The 20,798-nt window shown below is 40.8% G+C and overlaps 2 protein-coding genes across 3 annotated transcripts in view; both read left to right on the top strand.

The window, feature by feature from the left end:
* The window catches only part of LOC116049985 (keratin, type I cytoskeletal 13-like), an 83,747-nt gene extending 63,411 nt beyond the window's left edge, over positions 1-20,336 (top strand). The window contains exons 1-7 of one of the 2 annotated variants that reach the window (XM_031300045.2): positions 16,816-17,254; positions 17,776-17,858; positions 17,941-18,097; positions 18,637-18,798; positions 19,089-19,214; positions 19,434-19,648; positions 20,141-20,249. In XM_031300045.2, coding sequence (XP_031155905.1) covers positions 16,871-17,254; positions 17,776-17,858; positions 17,941-18,097; positions 18,637-18,798; positions 19,089-19,214; positions 19,434-19,648; positions 20,141-20,249 — 1,236 coding nt within the window. In that variant the 5' untranslated portion in view covers positions 16,816-16,870. Of the gene's footprint in view, positions 1-16,815; positions 17,255-17,775; positions 17,859-17,940; positions 18,098-18,636; positions 18,799-19,088; positions 19,215-19,433; positions 19,649-20,140 lie in introns of those variants that run through there. The other variant, XM_031300043.2, reaches the window with a different exon arrangement.
* On the top strand, positions 4,416-7,920 carry LOC116050014. The gene is made up of 8 exons (XM_031300077.2): positions 4,416-4,508; positions 4,887-4,951; positions 5,270-5,552; positions 5,694-5,839; positions 6,032-6,314; positions 6,456-6,601; positions 6,794-7,076; positions 7,305-7,920. Exons 2-8 carry the CDS (start codon positions 4,888-4,890, stop codon positions 7,450-7,452), a joined length of 1,353 nt encoding a protein of 450 aa, XP_031155937.1. The 5' UTR covers positions 4,416-4,508; position 4,887; the 3' UTR covers positions 7,453-7,920.
* Positions 20,337-20,798: the final 462 nt, after the last annotated feature.

Here is a 20,798-nt window from a genome sequence, read left to right as displayed (position 1 = left end):
GCATTCTAATCTGACGCATCACACTCCTCTGTAATGGTGTGGTGGCCATTTCAGTAGATTTACTCACATTGTTGTGGAAACACAATAAGCATGGAAACTAAATGCACACTTAATGCATTACTGCATTACTTCAAATACTAAGTTACTAATCTAGTAAACTAGTATTCACATGAAATAAAACAATAAAACATTGAGACCATTCAGCTAGCGATAGGCGCCAAGACTGAGAGAGCTACATGGATAAATACGCACCAAACAAGCCACTTTGAAATGTTGCTCTTCTCATACAAAAGTTGGGTGACACTCCCCCTTAGGCTAAAAAGAATTGGATGACCCTCCCCTCAACAAAGAATAAAAAGACATGACCCTCCCCTATTTTCCTCCGGTGGTCCATTCCATAAATACCGAACGGTCCCTTAAAAAAAGTCTTTTAAATTGACGAACATCATATTTGTAATCCATGGCTCAATTCAATTGGGATCAAAAAATAATCAGCCTCTCCCCGTTCATTACTTTCTGAAGGTCCAATGAGGTCCACCAGAAGGGGAGGGACTTCGCTTCTCTATAGACTATATATAATGAATGGACAGAGCATCCAGTTCGGTGAAGTGATGCAAATGCAAAAGTGCCTTAAACCTGTATTGTATCTGAATTTCAGCAGGGGGCGATACATGCGATTGCAAAAAAGGTTTTGGTTTCTATAGATGTCTATGAGAAAATGAGCCTACTTCTCACTTGATTTATTACCATCAGTGAGCTACAGACAGCCCACCCAGACGGATTATTCATTATCGCCGGGGTTTTTAGCAATGCAGATCTCGAGACTGTTCTCCCCCATTTCCATCAATATGTAAAACTTTCCTACAAGAGAAAGTAACACCCTGGACTTGGTTTACACCTCACATAAAGGTGCATACAAGCATACAAAGCAATAACAGTCTTAAATGCAGCTAAACCTTTTTTAATGATGCAGTTTGCATTGTTACTCAGCACTTTATCCACATTAGAATATGTATTACCCACTTAGTGTGAGAGAGTGGGTAAGTTGTGTTTTTAATGTTATGGTTAGAATGTGCTTGCAGGAAAGATGAGTGTTTGCTATGAATGATGGGTGAGATGTATTTGGTACAGATCTCAAGACTGTTCTCAGCCATTTCCATCAACATGTAAACTTTCCTACAAGAGAAAGTAACATCTTGGACTTGGTTTACACCTCACACTGTGGTGCATACAAGCATACAGTACATCGGCCCCTGTGACCACATGGGCCGATGTATTACTCATCTTTTTTTATCTTTACTTGAATACATTTCTTATGTTTTATATTATACTTGTTAAATGTGTCCTCATTGCACCGTGGGTCAGGCTGAAGTCATTTGGATAGATGCGGGTTCACGGCTTTCTTGAAGAGACCGCGAGGTGATAACAGATTTCCTGATGCTAAAATGGAGAATACTTGTGCATTTACTTTACACAGAGTGAGCAGCAGCTTCTTGTGGAAGTTTGATGAAGGGAAACACCTTATTTGTAAGAAACACGGCCGCTGTAATAAAACAGCGAAAGAAAGCATTGCAAACAATCGCGGACCGACTGAATATGTAAGTAGCCTAAAAATAGACATTATGTGACCACAACTCTGAACTGAAACCATCATATTTTTAACATTCAAGGAGGCTACTAATCATTTGCACACATTACCAGTTGCATATTTTGCATTAAAAGTGGGCAGAATGGTTTTAGTTTTAGATGTTGTGTGCACTTATGTATTTGTCCTCATTGTTGTACAGCTTTGATGTTAATATTTTGGTAAAAATTGTTAAGACCCCAGGAAGAATAGCTGCTGCTTAATGTAGTAGCTAATGGGGATCTAAATAAAGAAAGAAAGAAAGAAAGTTAAGAAAAGTGGTTCGTAAATGCATATTTATCATTTATCATCCGTTCGTTATTGTCTGCCACACAATTTCTCGCTGTTTTATTATAGCGGCCGAGTTTGCTTCATCACATATATGCTTTGCTTCCTCGTATATGGACATAGAAAATAAAGACGCTGAAGAAGTCGGACTCTAAAATCTAGAATCTATGAAGATAATTAAGTGATACACTCAATGCACACTGTAAACAATGACTGTAACAGAATATTCATCAGTTATTCTCTCCCAGCAAAATATAAGGTCAAAACCATTGAGGTGTCTCAACTAAACCTAACCCTAACACTCTCCCTGTTGTTACATTAATGTACAGTAGCCTATACTGTATAGTTACTGGTCCAGTGAACTAAGACTATTATAGGTTTTATATTTGTTTAATCCTCTCAAATTATAGTCCCAGTTCACTGGACAGAACACACATTGTGTGCTAAGAGTGGCAAATAAAATGGCCATTGAAGAGTTACATAGGCCTACACGATCCTTTATTGTTAAAGAATAGAAAAAGAAATAAATCATCTTAAAAGATGTATTGGTCTCTGGCCGGTCGACCTTTGTTAGAACCATTATAGAAACACACGTGTATAGCACTTTATATACTACCCTTTCATTGACTTCACTTAAAACACATTGGCAACTTTATTAGCCTTTTCTAATTATCTCAACAACTGCCATAGCCTAATATATTCACCACTTCACTTCTAACAACAATATAAACAGCAGTCTTCATACAGCAATATAACAGCACCACAGTAACATGAATCATTATTAAAATAATAGATCAATATATACTTTATTCATCCCGAGGGAAATTTTAGGCATCCAGTAGCTTAGACAACCATTACACAACAAACACATACACACATATATCTCACATACATGAAAATAACTCACAGAAATTTAAAGAGTTAAAGGTGCTATGGTAGAGTGTGTGCGATGGTGGTAGTGCAAAAGAGAACAGTGCAGGGATTGAACACTGCAAAAGCTTATTATTAACTATGACTATGAAAAGACAAGAATGGAAACATAGTAGAAGAACAATATATAACAGAGTATAAGTTATTAGAAGTAGATGTTATGACCACAGTCCAGACTGTGGAGGAGGGCTAATATATCCTGTAAGACAGTCAGGTGTACAGCAGACAAAGTGATGTGATGGTAGGGGCTGAGAGAGACAGGCTCATGCTGAAAAGTCCATTTCTCCCCTCCCCCTTTGTGTGGTATTGAAGAGTTGGATGGCCCTGGCAATAAAGGACCTCCTCAACCTGTCTGTTGAGCATGACAGTGACAGATGTCTGCCACTGAACATGCTCCTCTGTTTAAAGAACGTGCTGTGTAGTGGGTGGCGGTCATTGTCCATGATCGCCAGCATCCTACTCCTGGTCCGTTTCTCTGTAGTTGCTGTGAGTGACTCCAGCTATGTGCCAACAGCAGAGAGTTTATAATTTAACTGAAAAGCAATTTGTACCTGTTGTATTTTAATGCAGGCTGATAACAATAAGGTAAACCCACTGCTGAGTGAACAGAAAAGGCTCCAGGATTAATAAATCCTGGCTGTTAGTCTGGTCTGGAGCAGGCTAGCTGCACAGATTAAATCTCCATGGTAATTTAGGTGCCTCTGCTTTCATGAAACCGTTTCAAGGTTTAAGTCATTCAGGATAACTGGGAAATCCCGGCTTAATCCGCTATCTGGCTTTTGTGAAATAGTCCTCAGGAGTGATTAGGCAAAATGCCATCTAAATAACATCTACCGACTGGGCAGCTGAGATAAAGGCCTATGTTGCTAAATACTTGTGGAGGTGCACATTAATCCCACCATAAATGTGGCACACCCAGTTTTTCTGATGCACACCCAGAGTCTCTTTTCTGGCTACGCTAGTGATTTGAGGATGTCATCTTGGGCTTTGGGAAACACTGATCAACATTTGTCACTATTTTCTGACATTTTAGAGACCAAACTAAACCTTTCATACAGAAAATAATCCACAGATTAATTGACAGTGAAAATAATCTCTCAGCCCCTCAACTGTGATGACATCTCAACATACCCCTCCTGTCGTGAGCTGTTTCTTAATCGTCGCGTTTGTGGTCCAACTGGATGTCTGTTCCTTGGGGCTCCGTGTGGACTGACAGGACTGGCCCGTCAGGTCCTCCAGGGAAACAGGAGGAGCCGACAGGTCAGGCTCCATTCCTGCTCCTCCTGACGGTCCTTCAGGGAAACCCGACAGGTCTGTTGGGTTTCCCTGGAGGAACAGGTCAGGCTAATGGTCCTCCAGGGAAACAGGAGGAGCTGACAGGTCAGGCTCCATTCCTGCTCCTCCTGACAGCCCTCCAGGGAAACCCGACAGGTCTGTTGGGTTTCCCTGGAGGTGTGTCAGTTTCAGATCGACAGGTCTGTCGGTTTCCCTTTGTTTTAAAGACTTAATTGTGGCCAACTCCCTAATCAGGGCTCAGCTATATAAGACAGACCATGTATGTGAGAAGATGCACATTTCTGCCTTAAAGAGTTGATCTTTAGTTTGAAGTCAGGAAACCCTTTTTGCCTCGCCTGCCTTGTGACTGGGGAATTTGTTCTCAGAGAGAGTGAGTATGTTCAGATTTTCAAGGTATTTTAATACATTGTATAACCCCATTGGTTGCCCCTGCTTGTAGAGCAGTGCTGTTTTGTGCTTGTTTTGCCCTTTTGCTCTGTTTGTGTGAGTTTCTAGGGTCTTGGTTTGTAATGATCCCAAAAAAATCTCCAAAAAGCTTTGTTGGTAGTGAATATTACCACACAGCAGCATTTAAGCATTTTTCTGTTGTTTGCTACCAGACGAAATTGACGTTTAGGCACTTTCATGCAATACAATTCATTGGAGAGCGGGGGGGAATACATTAAATACATTCGACCTAACAATAATGCTTCGCTATTTAATTTATGTTTATTAATTTTTTTTTTTTTAATGTGAACCTCCTCCACAGGATGATGACTCCATCTGTGGTCTTTGTCTTGTTGGCTGTTCTAGGACAGACCAGCGGCCAAGTTGGTGAGATTATTCTTTTAATTGGTTGAATCAAATTATTGATATTTACCCAATGAATTGACATTTTAGTATTTAATAGACATATGTAACATGTGTGCCTATCTAACTATCTTCATTATCACATTTCGTAACTAAACACTGCTCGAACTGGTGATTTATACCAGATACTGTAACATGACCAATACATGCCTCAGCAGAACGTCACATTCAAAGTTCAATCAATTACAGTGTCCGTTCTATGGCGACAAATTTGGTCAGATCAACACATGTAATAAGTCTGTGCCTTCCATCTTTAATGACACATTTTGTAACTTTGTCCAGCACCTAATATCGCTAGAGGCGGAAACGCAATTCAGTCCTCCGTGCTTAAGGATGGCGTCCCTGAAAGGGCCATTGATGGAAATCGTGCTAGCAACTGGGCACAGAGATCCTGTATCCACACTAACATTGAATTAAAACCATGGTGGAGACTAGACCTCCTGAACACATATCAGATCAACAGTGTCACCATCACCAACAGAGGAGATTGTTGCCCCGAAAGAATCAATGGTGCTGAGATCCGCATTGGAGATTCCCTCAATGACAATGGCAACGGTAACCCCAGGTATAACAACACTTTCTGTGTTATATTAGATTTAAACATTTACATCACATTTTAAATAGAACTGGTGGTAAGATGTATGCATAGTCTGTGTGTGGTAACACAGTTTTACTCATAGTTCTGTTTTATTTTATTTTTCATCAGATGTGCTGTTATCTCGTCTATCACAGCTGGGACCTCCCAAACCTTTGTGTGTAATGGAATGAAAGGTCGTTATGTAAACATTGTGATTCCTGGTAGACAACAGTACCTGACACTGTGCGAGGTGGAAGTCAATGGTCAGCCTAAAGGTAACACTGCTCCAACTGGTGATTTGTACCATTTAATGTGACCAATAAATGACTTTGAGCATATAGCTGTATCAAAGTTCAATCAAATATAATGACTGCCTGTTCTTTGGCAGCAAATCCATTCATATCAACACATGTAATATGTCTGTGCCCTCCATAAACTTTAATGACACAGTTTGTAACTCTGTCCAGATCCTAATATTGCTAGAGGCGGAAATGCAACTCAGTCCTCCGTGCTTAAGAATGGCATCCCTGAAAGGGCTATTGATGGAAATCGTGCTAGCAACTGGGCACAGGGATCCTGTATCCACACTAACATTGATTTAAAACCATGGTGGAGACTGGACCTCCTGAACAAATATCACATCAACAGTGTCACCATCACCAACAGAGGAGATTGTTGCCCAGAAAGAATCAATGGTGCTGAGATCCGCATTGGAGATTCCCTCAATGACAATGGCAACGGTAACCCCAGGTATAACAACACTTTCTGTGTTATATTAGATTTAAACATTTACATCACATTTTAAATAGAACTGGTGGTAAGATGTATGCATAGTCTGTGTGTGGTAACACAGTTTTACTCATAGTTCTGTTTTATTTTATTTTTCATCAGATGTGCTGTTATCTCGTCTATCACAGCTGGGACCTCCCAAACCTTTGTGTGTAATGGAATGAAAGGTCGTTATGTAAACATTGTGATTCCTGGTAGACAACAGTACCTGACACTGTGCGAGGTGGAAGTCAATGGTCAGCCTAAAGGTAACACTGCTCCAACTGGTGATTTGTACCATTTAATGTGACCAATAAATGACTTTGAGCATATAGCTGTATCAAAGTTCAATCAAATATAATGACTGCCTGTTCTTTGGCAGCAAATCCATTCATATCAACACATGTAATATGTCTGTGCCCTCCATAAACTTTAATGACACAGTTTGTAACTCTGTCCAGATCCTAATATTGCTAGAGGCGGAAATGCAACTCAGTCCTCCGTGCTTAAGAATGGCATCCCTGAAAGGGCCATTGATGGAAATCGTGCTAGCAACTGGGCACAGGGATCCTGTATCCACACTAACATTGATTTAAAACCATGGTGGAGACTGGACCTCCTGAACAAATATCACATCAACAGTGTCACCATCACCAACAGAGGAGATTGTTGCCCGGAAAGAATCAATGGTGCTGAGATACGCATTGGAGATTCCCTCAATGACAATGGCAACGGTAATCCCAGGTATAACAACACTTTGTTTTATCTTAAATTTTAACATTTAACATTGGATGTGCAAATTACAAGACATTAGTGCACTGGATATCTACATAATTACCTAATAGAAATACATATTTTTCCCTGCGATGGCATGATCACATTTTAAATAGAACTGGTGGTAAGATGTATGCATAGTCTGTGTCTGGTAACACAGTTTTACTCATAGTTCTGTTTTATTTTATTTTTCATCAGATGTGCTGTTATCTCGTCTATCACAGCTGGGACCTCCCAAACCTTTGTGTGTAATGGAATGGAAGGTCGTTATGTAAACATCGTGATTCCTGGAAGACAACAGTATCTGACACTGTGCGAGGTGGAAGTCAATGGGAAACTAATCTGATTCTAAAACAATTTTGTCAGTTCATGTCCACTTATTTTTAACGCTGGTATATGCAAGTTAGCGTATTCGATGTGTTCTGGCTTTGCAAACATAGCATATTTTAAGTAAAACACTTGGCATTGTCATATGGTCTAAAATCATCTGGCCAAAGGACTACAGTTGAAAATTAGCCGGCTGGCTAACACTGGCACATTTACAGAAATGTTCATTAATGTGTGTTGTCCTTTATAAAATAAAGAATAAGAAAATCACAAGGTCAGACAATCACATGCTGAAGCTTTTATGTAGAACTGACACAGATGTTTGTATAATGCATTAGTTAACATAAGAATAGGGTTATAGAGGTTATTGTTCAAATTTAGACAGCGAGCAAAAGAGATGGCTTCAGGAGATACAGCTCTGTTAACTGATCATACCTACTATTCTGTGCCATGAAAGTGACAAGAGATGCATAATTTAACAGAGCTGTGGAGAAATGAAAGCAAAAGGTGGGAAATTAATGATATACATTAAGAAATTGGTCTCTTGGCTGTATCTGGCATTGGGTGTGTTGTAATGTTTCTTGGTGTTGTTTTGATCTACTGTACTTGCAAAATAAAAATTACTTTTACAAAAGCTAATCATCTGTGTATTTTTTTTCCTCCCACAAAACAGCACTCATTGTCTGTTTGTCCAGACTTGATTGGCTCTCTTTTCAAGTCAAGTCAACTTTATTGTCAATTCTGCAACATGTGCCAGACATACAGAGCAATTGAAAATATGTTTCTCTCTGACCCAAACATAAAACATAACATAAAACATAAGAAATGTATTCAAATACAGATTAAAAAAAAGATAATATATTATATTTTGCTGGGGGAGAATAACTGATGAATACTCTGTTACAGTCATGTCTACAGTGTGCATTGAGTTTATCACTTAATTATCTTCATTGTTTCTAGAGCTTAGAGTCCAATTTCTTCAGCATCTTTATTTTCTATGTCCATATACGAGGAAGCAAAGCATATATGTGAAGAAGCAAACTCGGCCGCTATAATAAAACAGCGAGAAATTGTGTGGCAGACAATAGCAAACGGACTAAATGATCTAAAAAAATAAAAAAATATACATTTACGAACCATTTCTCTTAACTGAAACCATTCTGCCCACTTTTAATGTAAAATATACAATTGTTAATGTGTGCAAATGATTAGTAGCCTAACTCCTTGAATGTTAAAAATATGACCGTTTCAGTTCAGAGTTGTGGTCACATAATGTCTATTTTTAGGCTACTTACATATTCAGTCGGTCCGCGATTGTTTACAATGCTTTCTTTCGCTGTTTTATTACAGCGGCCATGTTTCTTACAAATAATGTTTCACTTCATCAAACTTCCACAAGAAGCTGCTGCTCACTCTGTGTAAAGTAAATGCACAACGCGTATTCTCCATTTTAGCATCAGGAAATCTGTGATCGACCTGATCAACCGCGGTCTGTTAACGAAAGCCGTGAACGAGCATCTATCAGAATTACTTGAGCCTGACCCACGGTGCAATAAGGACACATATAACAAGTATAACATAAAACATAAGAAATGTATTCAAATAAAGATAAAAAAGATAAGTAATACTTGTATTAAAAATAAAGATTTCCTTAAAAATGTCCTCTATTGTCATTGCATTTGAGTACAATGAAATTGTAGACCCATTGTAGTAAGGTGCATCATCATTGTAACACATCACTGTAACACACACACACATATATATATATATATATATATATATATATATATATATATATATATATATATATATATATATATATATATATAAAAAACTCATCTCACAACACATTCATTGCAAACACACAAACACACACACACACACACACACACACTCCAAATACATCTCACCCATCATTCATAGCAAACACTCATCTTTCCTGCAAGCACACCCTAACCATGACATTAAAAACACAACTTAGCCACTCTCTCACTCTAAGTGGATAATACATATTCTAATGTGGATGAAGTGCTGAGAAACAGTGCAAACTGCATCATTACAAAAGTTTAGCGTAATTTAAGACTGTTATTGCTTTGTATGCACCTTTATGTGAGGTGTAAACCAAGTCCAGGGTGTTACTTTCTCTTGTAGGAAAGTTTCCATGTTGATGGAAATGAGGGAGAACAGTCTTGAGATATGTGTTGTTAAAAACCCCGGCGATAATGAATAATCCGTCTGGGTGGGCTGTGAGAAGTAGAAGTGAGAAGTAGGCTCATTTTCTCATAAACTTCTATAGAAACCAAACCCTTTTTTGCAACCGCATGTGTCGTCCCTGCTGAAATTCAGATACAAAACAGGTTTAAGACACTTTTGCATTTGCATCACTTCACTGAACCGGATGCTCTGTCTATTCATCACATAAAGTCTATAGAGAGGTAGAGTCCCTCCCCTTCTGGTGGAACCTCATGGGACCTTAATTCAGAAAGTAATGAACGGGGAGAGGCTAATTATTTTTTATCCCAATTGAATTGAGCCATGGATTACAAATATGATGTTCGTCAATTTATAAGATATTTTTTTAACTTAAGAAAGTCTCAGTGTGTCGTAGGTTTGTCATATGACCACTTAGTTTTGTGTAAAACCGCTCAGTGAACTACATCTCTCTCTCCCACAGTTTACGTCACTTGGCTTGATGCTCGGAATTCTCGCTACCTGGCTTAGCTCTGTTCCACAACGCGTGTAACGTTCTTTTACGTGGTGTGTTTTTTCCAGCAAAGTTTTATCAGCAGAGAAGCGTAAGAACAAGTGAGATCCTCTGCTCGTGTGAGTAACGTTACGTCCCGGTACGATACACACAGACATCGTAGTTTCAGCGAGACGTCATCCATGCAACTTTGAAATGTGATAGTCTATCTAATGACATATTTTCACGGTCTTATACTCCAACAGTTTAACAATAAACTGAGACTTTCTTGAATTGCAAATTTACCTTTTAAACTGACAAACATCATTATGTGTAATTAATGACTCAATTCAAACGGCAGAAAAAAAGGATAAGTCTTTCTTCATTCACTACCGTTCTTATTTCTTCTGAATTAAGCTCCCATGCTGATCCACCAGAAGTGGAGGGACCTCACCTCTCTTTGGTCCACCATGATGAATTTTTTATTAATTTGCATAATATGAAAAACAGTAACATGAATAGAACTTTGTCAATTTTTATTCTATCAACCCCAAATTTGGTACGCATTCTTGCGGGACTGAGTTACAACGATTTTGAAGTCAGCCAATAGGAGGTGCTTAAAATACTGCAAATACGTACCGCAAAACTTGGTGGACAGAATTACAACAAAATTGGTACATATGGTGTTGGGGCAAGTATTAAATTAGATCTGAAGTGTCATATTGATTGATGCATGTGGGCGTGGCCTATTTAGCATTATATGTTAAATTATGCCTTTTCTCAAGTTACTGCAGGCTGGAAGGAGCTACAGACATGAACATGTTCAGCATAATTGATGGTAATGTGCTAATAATTCCTATAAAATATGATTCCATTTGGCCTGAAGGTGGCGCTACAACTTATGCCAACATTTTGAAGGGCCACGTCCCTGATTGACTTGATATTTCTCAAACATGTCTACCTCAATGTGTTCTACAACTTCTGCCATGATGTTTTTTGCATAATGTGAAAAACACTAAAATATATAGAACTTTGTTGATTTTGATTCTATGAACACAAAATACAAATTGGTATAGAGCCATGTGTGACTGAAATACACATTTCTGCTATAAATGAGCAAGATTGGTGATAAAAAATGGCCACATCAATCAAAGAACTTGATAAAGAGTGGGGCTTAGCAGAGAATTGCCCATAACTCAGATTCTTCCACAGCAATCCTGTCTAAAATAGATAGAGACATCTGACACCAAGACCTGAACGTACGGTACACTCCAAGTCTTGTTAAAGCCAATGAAGGGGACCGAAATAACGGGACTTATTGAAATGCTGCATCTATTGTAGTGATAAAACAGGTGTGTGCTTGGTTTCACCACTTTTTCTATAAAGGATTAAACCATCGGAAGTGGTTTTGTGAAGCTTTGTGAATCTAGAAATCGCTCAACGCTGCTTGTGGCTTTGACTTTTGTGATTGGGCATCTGTTTAATGCTGCTTGCTGCTTTGACTTTTGGTGATTGGGCTGCTTCCTAGGGGGGGCTGTGGCTCAGGTGGTAGAACAGTCGTCCACCAATCGGAAGGTTGCTGGTTTACCCCAGGCCCTGCTGTCCAATGTCGAAGGGAATTGCTCCCGATGCTGCGCCATCGGTGTGTGAATGTGTGTATGTTTGTGCTAAGCAGATGGCGCCTCATAGGGCAGTCTAGATCACAGTGTATTAATGGGTGTGAACATTGCCTGTTATAATTAAAAGTGCTTGGAGTAGTTGTTAAGACTAGAAACTACAGAATTACATAAACTAATAGAACTACAACCTTCTGTTGGCCGAGAAAGGGGTTGAACCCTCGAATCACCGCTTGCAGCTACTTTATTTTATTGTCTTTGTTTTGGCAGTTGTGACATTTAGTCAAGATTCATCGTCTGCTTAACGTTTACCAGAGAGTCTTTATAAGCACTTGTCCATGTTTTGCTGCAGTGCATATAAAGTTCCTGTGGAACCAGCTCCCAATCTGGGTTCGGGGGGCTGACACCGTCGCTACATTTAAGACTAAACTGAAAACTCTCCTCTTTGATAAAGCTTATAGTTAGGGAGTGAGGAGTTGCAGTGAACGCCTAGACCGGCGGGGCAGGGTGTATAGCTGCAGACACAGCACCCCTGCTTTTCTCTGCTTCTCTTTACAGTCATCAGATTTACCTATCGTATAATCAATAATATAGTACCTCTCCTAGTTATGCTGTTATAATTGTAGACTGCCGAGGAAGTTCCTTCTTATGACACGCTCTTTTCTTTTGTTTCCTTTTATGCACATCCTGTCTCAGAAGTGCTTGTTACTCACCTAGCTCTGGGGAGTTTACTCCCCAGAGTCCTTATGTTTCTTCTTCGCCCAGAACATCGCCTCGGATTAGGGTGACACCAAGACCTTGGTCTTGGGTGCAGCTGTGGCTATGGACCTGCTACACCCTGCTACGCTCTGCGATTCCCTGCAATGCCCGGCTACGTCCTGCTGCGTCCACCGCGTCCAACCATGCTCTGCTGTGCCACGCTACATCCTGTACCGTCATAACCCCAACCGTCAGACACCGCCCACCAAGAGTCTGGGTCTGCCGAGGTTTCTTCCTAAAAGGGAGTTTTTCCTCGCCACTGTCGCAATAGCCACTGCTAATGCTTGCTCTTGGGGGAACTATTGGAATTGTTGGGGCTTTATAGAGTGTGGTCTAGACCTACTCTATCTGTAAAGTGTCTCGAGATAACTCTTGTTATGATTTGATACTATAAATAAAATTGAATTGAATTGAATATATTTTTTACATTCAGTCAATCTCATTTTCGGCCACCCCTTTTTGTGTCAGAAATGTTTAGTTTTATGTATGAAATGTTTAGATTAAGTAGAGTATGTTGTGTGTGGACATTGGACTGAAAGCTCTGGATGAAATGTCTTTTGTGTTGCTGTCATATAACCATGTGCGATGGGCCACTTAGTGGCATGACACACACAAAGTATCATTGTTCATACAGTAACTTCATGTATTGTGTAAAGGAAACAAGAGGTAATGTTTTGTTACTTTCTGTGTAAAGAGTCTGATGCTGATGGATGGAGGATCAGGAATGAGAGCCTGACCTGTCAGCTCCTCCTCCTTCCCTGGAGGAGCTGACGGTCCGGTCCTGTCAGTCCACACGGAGCCCCGAGGAACAGACATCCAGTCGGACCACAAACGCCTCACAGCTCACAGCTCTGCCCTCAGGTGAGACGATTGAGAAACAGTTCACGACAGGAGGGGTATGTTGAGATGTTATCACAGCTGAGGGGTGTTGTTCGGCCCGTTGTTTGGTCTCTAAAATGTCAGAAAATGGTAAAAAAGGTGGATCAGTGTTTCCTAATGCCCAAGATGACGTCTTCAAATTACTAGCGTAGCCAGAAAAGAGACTCTGGGTGTGCATCAGAAAAACTGGGTGTGCCACATTTATGGTTGGATTAATGTGCACCTTTACAAATATTTAGGAATATAGGCCTTTATCTCAGCTGCCCAATCGGTAGATGTTATTTAGATTTGGCCTAATCACTCCTGAGGACTATTTCACAAAAGCCAGATAGTGGATTAAGCTGGGCTTTCCCAGTTATCCTGAATGACTTAAACCTTGAAACGGTTTCACGAAAGCAGAACCACCTAAATCACCATGGAGATTTAATCTGTGCAGCTAGCCTGCTCCAGACCAGGCTAGCAGCCAGGATTTATTAATCCTGGAGCCTTTTCTGTTCACTCAGCAGTGAGTTTACCTTATTGTTATCAGCCTGCATTAAAATACAACAGGTGCATATTGCTGTTCAGTTAAATACTGTTAATATTTTAACACATTATTTTAAAAAGTATTCATGTTAATGTCGTTGGTGCTGTTATATTGCTGTATGAAGACTGCTGTTCATATTGTTGTTAGATGTTTGGTAAATATATTAGGCTATGGCAGTTGAGATAATTAGAAAAGGCTGATGAAGTTGCAAATGTGTTTTAAATGAGGTCTGCGATGAAAGGGCAGTACATAAAGTGCTATACACGTGTGTTTCTATAATGGTTCTAACAAAGGCCGACCGGCCAGAGACCAATACATCTTTTAAGATGATTTATTTCTTTTTCTATTCTTTAACAATAAAGGATCGTGTAGGCCTATGTAACTCTTCCATGGCCATTTTATTTGCCATTCTTAGTACACAATGTGTGTTCTGTCCAGTGAACTGGGACTATAATTTGAAGGGATTGAACAATTATAAAAAACCTATAATAGTCTTAGTTCACTGGACCAGTAACTATACAGTATAGGCTACTGTACATTAATGTAACAACAGGGAGAGGGTTAGGGTTAGGTTTAGTTGAGACACCTCAATGGTTTTGACCTTATATTTTGCTGGGGGAGAATAACTGATGAATATTCTGTTACAGTCATTGTTTACAGTGTGCATTGAGTTCATCACTTAATTAGCTTCATAGTTTCTAGATTTTAGAATCCGATCTCTTCAGCATCTTTATTTTCTATGTCCATATACGAGGAAGCAAAGCATATATGTGAAGAAGCAAACTCGGCCGCTATAATAAAACAGCGAGAAGTTGTGTGGCAGACAATAGCAAACGGACTAAATGATAGTCTAAAAATATACATTTACGAACCACTTCTCTTAACTGAAACCATTCTGTCCACTTTTAATGCAAAATATACAATTGTTAATGTGTGCAAATGATTAGTAGCCTAACTCCTTGAATGTTAAAAATATGACGGTTTCAGTTCAGAGTTGTGGTCACATAATGTCTATTTTTAGGCTACTTACATATTCAGTCGGTCCGCGATTGTTTACAATGCTTTCTTTCACTGTTTTATTACAGCGGCCGTGTTTCTTACAAATAATGTTTCACTTCATCAAACTTCCACAAGAAGCTGCTGCTCACTCTGTGTAAAGTAAATGCACAACGCGTATTCTCCATTTTAGCATCAGTAAAACTGTGATGGACCTCGCAGCCCTTGTGTTTACTTCCCTTCAACCTTGAAAAAAAATTTTTTTCTTCTACACATTTTCCCGATATCCCCCACATATCCCATATTTTCTGATATAAAACAAAAATTTAAAACGGGTCAATGTGACACGACACAAGGTTAAGGAAAGCCGTGAACACACATCTATCAGAATTGCTTCAGCCTGACTCGACCTAGTCTCTCCTCCTCAGCCTTACTAGATCTAGTCTCTCCTCCTCAGCCTGACTAGACCTAGTCTGACCTAGTCTCTCCTCCTCATCCTGACTCGACCTAGTCTGACCTAGTCTCTCCTCCTCAGCCTGACTCGACCTAGTCTGACCTAGTCTTTCCTCCTCAGCCTGACTCGACCTAGTCTGACCTAGTCTCTCCTCCTCATCCTAACTCGACCTAGTCGCTCCTCCTCAGCCTGGCTCCACCTAGAATAAAGTCACAATATTTCAGGAACTAATCCATCTGCCTGCCCTATTGTCTGCTGTGCATACGTTTGTTGCTGGCCATTAAGCCAAGTTATTTTAATAAAGAAATTAAGCAGTGAGCGCTGTAGAAAACATGCTAGCAAGCGTTTACTGTTTTGTTTAGATCACTATCAAATGTTTAGTTTTATGTATGAAATGTTTAGATTAAGTAGAGTATGTTGTGTGTGGACATTGGACTGGAAGCTTTGGATGAAATGTCTTTTGTGTTGGTGTCGTCTAACGGTGTGTGATGGGCCACTTAGTGGCATGACACATAAAATATCATTCATACAGTAAGTCCATGGATTGTGTAAAAGAAACAAGAGGTCATGTTTTGTTACTTTCTGTGTGAAGAGTCTGATGCTGATGGATGGAGGATCAGGAATGAGAGCCTGACCTGTCAGCTCCTCCTCCTTCCCTGGAGGACCTGATGGTCCGGTCCTGTCAGTCCACACGGAGCCCCGAGGAACAGACATCCAGTCGGACCACAAACGCCTCACAGCTCACAGCTCTGCCCTCAGGTGAGACGATTGAGAAACAGCTCACGACAGGAGGGGTATGTTGAGATGTTATCACAGCTGAGGGGCTGAGAGATTATTTTCATTGTTGATTAATCTGTGGATTATTTCCTGGATGAATGGATTAGTTGTTTGGTCTCTAAAATGTCAGAAAATGGTGAAAAATGTGAATGAGTGTTTCCCAAAGTCCAAGATGACGTCCTCAAATGTCTTGTTTTGTCCACAACTTAAAGATATTCAGTTTACTGTCACAGAGGAGAGAAGAAACTAGAACATATTCACATTTAACAAGCTGACATCAGAGAAGTTTAATCAATTATCAAAATAGTTGGAGATGAATTTATTGGTTGACAACTAATCCATTAATCCTCGCAGCTCTGGTTTTTAGTCCTCTAGAAGCAAAGTAAGTACTGACCCTTCCTTTTTCATTGTCGAAGATAATTATGTCTTTTCTTTGTTTAATTAAATTTTTTTGCATCCAATTGTTTCCTTTTTTCAGGTCAAGAGAGACATGAGAGAAAAAGTCAGAATGTAAGTGCAGCGCCCAGAGCTTCCCTTCAGCTGCAGACTGCCCCGACCTGCTGGACCTCGCCTGTTCAGCTCTGACCGGTTTGCTCTGTGGGCCCCGGGGCTTCATGTGACCCACCTGGTGAGTCTGGCATCCCTCCCCACCACATGACCCAGCCTCATTTTGAAGCATAAAAGGAGCCTCGGTCCCAGAAGGTCTTCACTCTCCGCTCTGAGCCGACAACCAGCCGACCTTCAGCCATGACCTCCTTCTCCAGCCGCAGCAGCCTCATGTCCTCCTCCTCCTCCTCCCGCCGTGTCGGCAGCATGGGGGCCGGCAGCATGTACGGAGGAGCCGGAGGGACGGGAATCCGTGTCTCCCAGGCCTCCTTCTCCTCCTCCTCTGCCGCCGGTGCTGGCGGCGCCTTCAACCTGTCCGACGCCGTCGACATCTCCGACAACAAGAAAGTGGCCATGCAGAACCTCAACGACCGCCTGGCCACCTACCTGGACAAGGTGCGCAGCCTGGAGAGGGCAAACGCCGACCTGGAGCTGAAGATCAGACAGTTCCTGGAGAACAAGATTAAACCTGCATCCCACGACTGGACCGCATACTACGTCCGCATCAAAGAACTGCAGGACCAGGTGAGCACAGAGACTCTGAACTCTAAGGGCATTTTCTCAATTTCTACATATCTTCTTAGATTCACCTTTTAAGGTATTTGTATATAACTGATCCCCATGTGTTTGATATAGAAATGTTCAGAACAAACTCAGCCTTCACATGTGTCCTAGAGCGTTGTGTAAAAAGATAATTTGGCCAATAATGCTGAAAAGTTGACGTTCACTTTTTTGGAATTCTTCAATTATACACAGAGAGGCAAATGACAAGTGTCCCAAGCTCTCTTCCCTGTCTTTCTTGCGTCAGAGTAGTTTTTTTAATAGTGAGGCCCAAATTTGTCCTAGAGCAATGTGTAAAGAGACAATTTGGCCCTAAAGCTGAAAAGGTGTTTGCTTTTTGGAAGTCTCAGCTTCACAAAAGTAGTGTAACATATGAACAAAATAAATAAATGTCTACTACATGTCTAGAATAAAATGTTATTATATCGCTTTTTGAGTTCTTTTAACATTTTAGTTTGACGTTCATAACTTTTTGAACTTTTCAGATCAACTTCGCTGCTCGTGGAAATGCCGGCATTGTCCTCGCCATCGACAACGCCCGGCTGGCCAGCGACGACTTCAGAGTCAAGTGAGTGTGAGACTTTGTTTCCTTTAACGTCCAGACATCGTCAGTCATTAACACAGCCATTTCAACACTCATGTTTTTTCAGGTATGAGAACGAGCTGGCTATGCACCAGTCGGTGGAGGCCGACATCGCCGGGCTGAAGAGAGTTCTGCAGGAAGTGACTATGGGAAGATCCGACCTGGAGATGCAGATTGAGGGTCTAAATGACGAACTGATCTTCCTCAAGAAGAACCACGAGGAGGTGAGAGCGCTGAAACCAGATGGAGAGATAGATTAAAGCTGCAAGCAGCGATGAATGGCCACCATGTCATGCCCAAGCACAAATTAACTACTACTACTACTACTTTGAAAGTGGCTACAACGTTTTAAGAGTTTTGTGTAAGTCCTCTCAAACATGTTTGTAAAATGAAAATGAACGCGTAAAATCCAAGATGGCCGACATCCCGTCAGGCGAAAAAAAATCATAAACATTGTATATGTTCCTGAAGATAAGTAACATGTTCCCACCAAATTTCGTGAACATCAAAGAAACTTTTTCCGAACCATGGCGTGCGTTACGGGGCGCTGGCCACGCCCCTGAGCCCAATCACTGCACAACTTTGCAATTTTCGCCAGTTCTGACGTGTGCCAATTTTTGTGAGCATCCCAAGCCCCTCAAAAATGTGATTGCGCAGCAAATAATATATGATCCTTTCAAAAACAACAGGTCCCTGGCACTTTGGTGCTCGGGCGCTAATAAAAAGATTAAAAGACAGAAGTTTAACTGGCGTCTTTCTGCAGGACCTGCTGGCCCTGCGAGCCCAGGTAGGAGGCCAGGTGAACGTGGAGGTGGACGCCGCTCCGCAGCAGGACCTGTCTGCTGTCATGGCCGGAATCAGAGAACACTACGAGACCGTCGCCACCAAGAACCGCGCAGAGTTGGAGTCCTGGTTCCAGACCAAGGTGAGACAACAAAGTCCTGTTTCCTGCCCTGAATGGGCTCACTGCTGCCCCGTGCTGTCCAAAAGCTGCTGCAGCTCAACTTACACCACAAACATCTTTGCTTTTTATTGTTCTGAAGTTTTTAAAACTTTGTAGTTTTTAAGTTTTAGTTTTTAACTTTTGGAGAATGCCATTTTAACTTATTTTTTAGTTTCCTAGATGTTCCGGGATGTTTCTCAGATAACTCTACCTCACACTGGGCTCTGATACCCTGATATTTGATCAATAACATCATTGATTGTTCTTCACAGTCAGCCGAGCTGAACAGAGAGGTGGCTGTGAGCACCGAGACTCTGCAGACGTCCAAGACTGAGATCTCAGAGGTCAGACGAACTCTTCAGTCTTTGGAGATCAAACTGCAGTCTGCAATCAGCAAGGTAAGAAAACACTAAATCTGTCAAGAAAAGTTGATTGCATAACTTTGACGATGACTTTCATTTGAGCTTTTCATTAATTTGGTTCTTTTCTGGCAGAGTTGGCCTTCTGTATTGGTTTGAATGTAAAAGGTTTGAGGTGTTTTGTAAATTACTAAAGGGCTGTCTTACTGTAAATCAAAGTGACGGTAATCATTGACTGTCCTCCCTCTTCCTCAACAGAAAGGAGCTGTAGAGGTGAGACTGGCTGAGACCAAGAGCCGCTACGCCAACATGCTGACAGGTTACCAGAGGCAGGTGGGGGGTCTGGAGGAGCAGCTGTCCCACCTCAGGGCCGACCTGGGCAACCACAGGGCCATGTACGCCGAGCTGCTGGACATCAAGACCAGACTGGAGATAGAGATCACCGAGTACAGGAGGCTGCTGGACGGAGAGAGGTGAGCCGAGTCTATAGTCATCCATTTAAATAAACAGTAATTTTATCAACGTAAAACACACTTCATTCAAAGTGGACAGAAACAAAATAAAACTACCCAAAGCCATCTTGGTTCATCTTTCCACTGTTCCAACAATCACCACTCTGTTCTGGTTGAAATAAACCCTTAATTCACCCATTTACATGTAGAAATATGCTGGCTCTATACACGCTAAAAGTACTGATTATTTACATGGAGTCTGGTAGGTTTGGTGGGCTGTTTCATGTTAAACTAAAAGGATCTTCCTCTTTAACTAAAAGGTCTATCTCTGTAGGGATCCTTTCATAATGTTGTCAGACACTTAGTATAATAATCTGAGTCTGTCAGCGGCAAAAACAAAAGTTTTAGTGGACACTAACTGATGCTGAACATTTATCTTTACAATTATAAAACCCACTAGTTTAAGTATCATCAGTGAAATTTAAAATGAGTCATTTATTTTCTGTTCTGCAGCACTACCAAGACCGCCACCACCACCAAGACCTCCTCCACCTCTCAGACAACGAAGGTGATAACCATCACGGAGAAAGTGGATGAATATGGAAACGTAATCAGCAGCTAATAGATGCAAATGAAACCAGAATCAGACGCAGTAACGTGTAAACTGAGTCTGTCTCAGGTTCTTTAATAAAGACCAAGTCTGACATTGTTTTCTGTGGTTCATGTGTTTTTATTTCACACTGACGGCTCAGCTGCTGCTTTGACTTTATAAAAAGAGAATCATCTCTGATGTAAAACTTATGAGGGAACTTTTTAACCCTCATGTTGTCTTCCCGTCGACCATGCAACGTTTGGTTTTTGTGGGTCAAAATCTTTTTTCAACGTTTTGGTGTTCTTTTTTAATACCAGAGATCTGTACTATGAATCCTGATCAACATGCTTTGTCCACATGTAAATGCATAAATCACAACGTTCATCAATATCACGATTGTGAGAGCTAATAAAAAAATATAAAAACATACCTCAAACCTATTTGCATTGGCAACACACGGCTCAAGAAGCCGACAAAGATAGATAGATCTTTCATAAAAATACCCGTCTCAGTCTCTAAATGTTTTAACTTTTCTGAGTGCACCTCTCTCTCTCCGTGCACCGAGCTCCACCGGATTTT

This window comes from Sander lucioperca, chromosome 21 (assembly GCF_008315115.2).
Source record: "Sander lucioperca isolate FBNREF2018 chromosome 21, SLUC_FBN_1.2, whole genome shotgun sequence".
Lineage (NCBI taxonomy): Eukaryota > Metazoa > Chordata > Actinopteri > Perciformes > Percidae > Sander > Sander lucioperca.
Note: the sequence above shows the minus strand (reverse complement) of the source record. Positions and strands in the feature narration are given on the sequence as shown.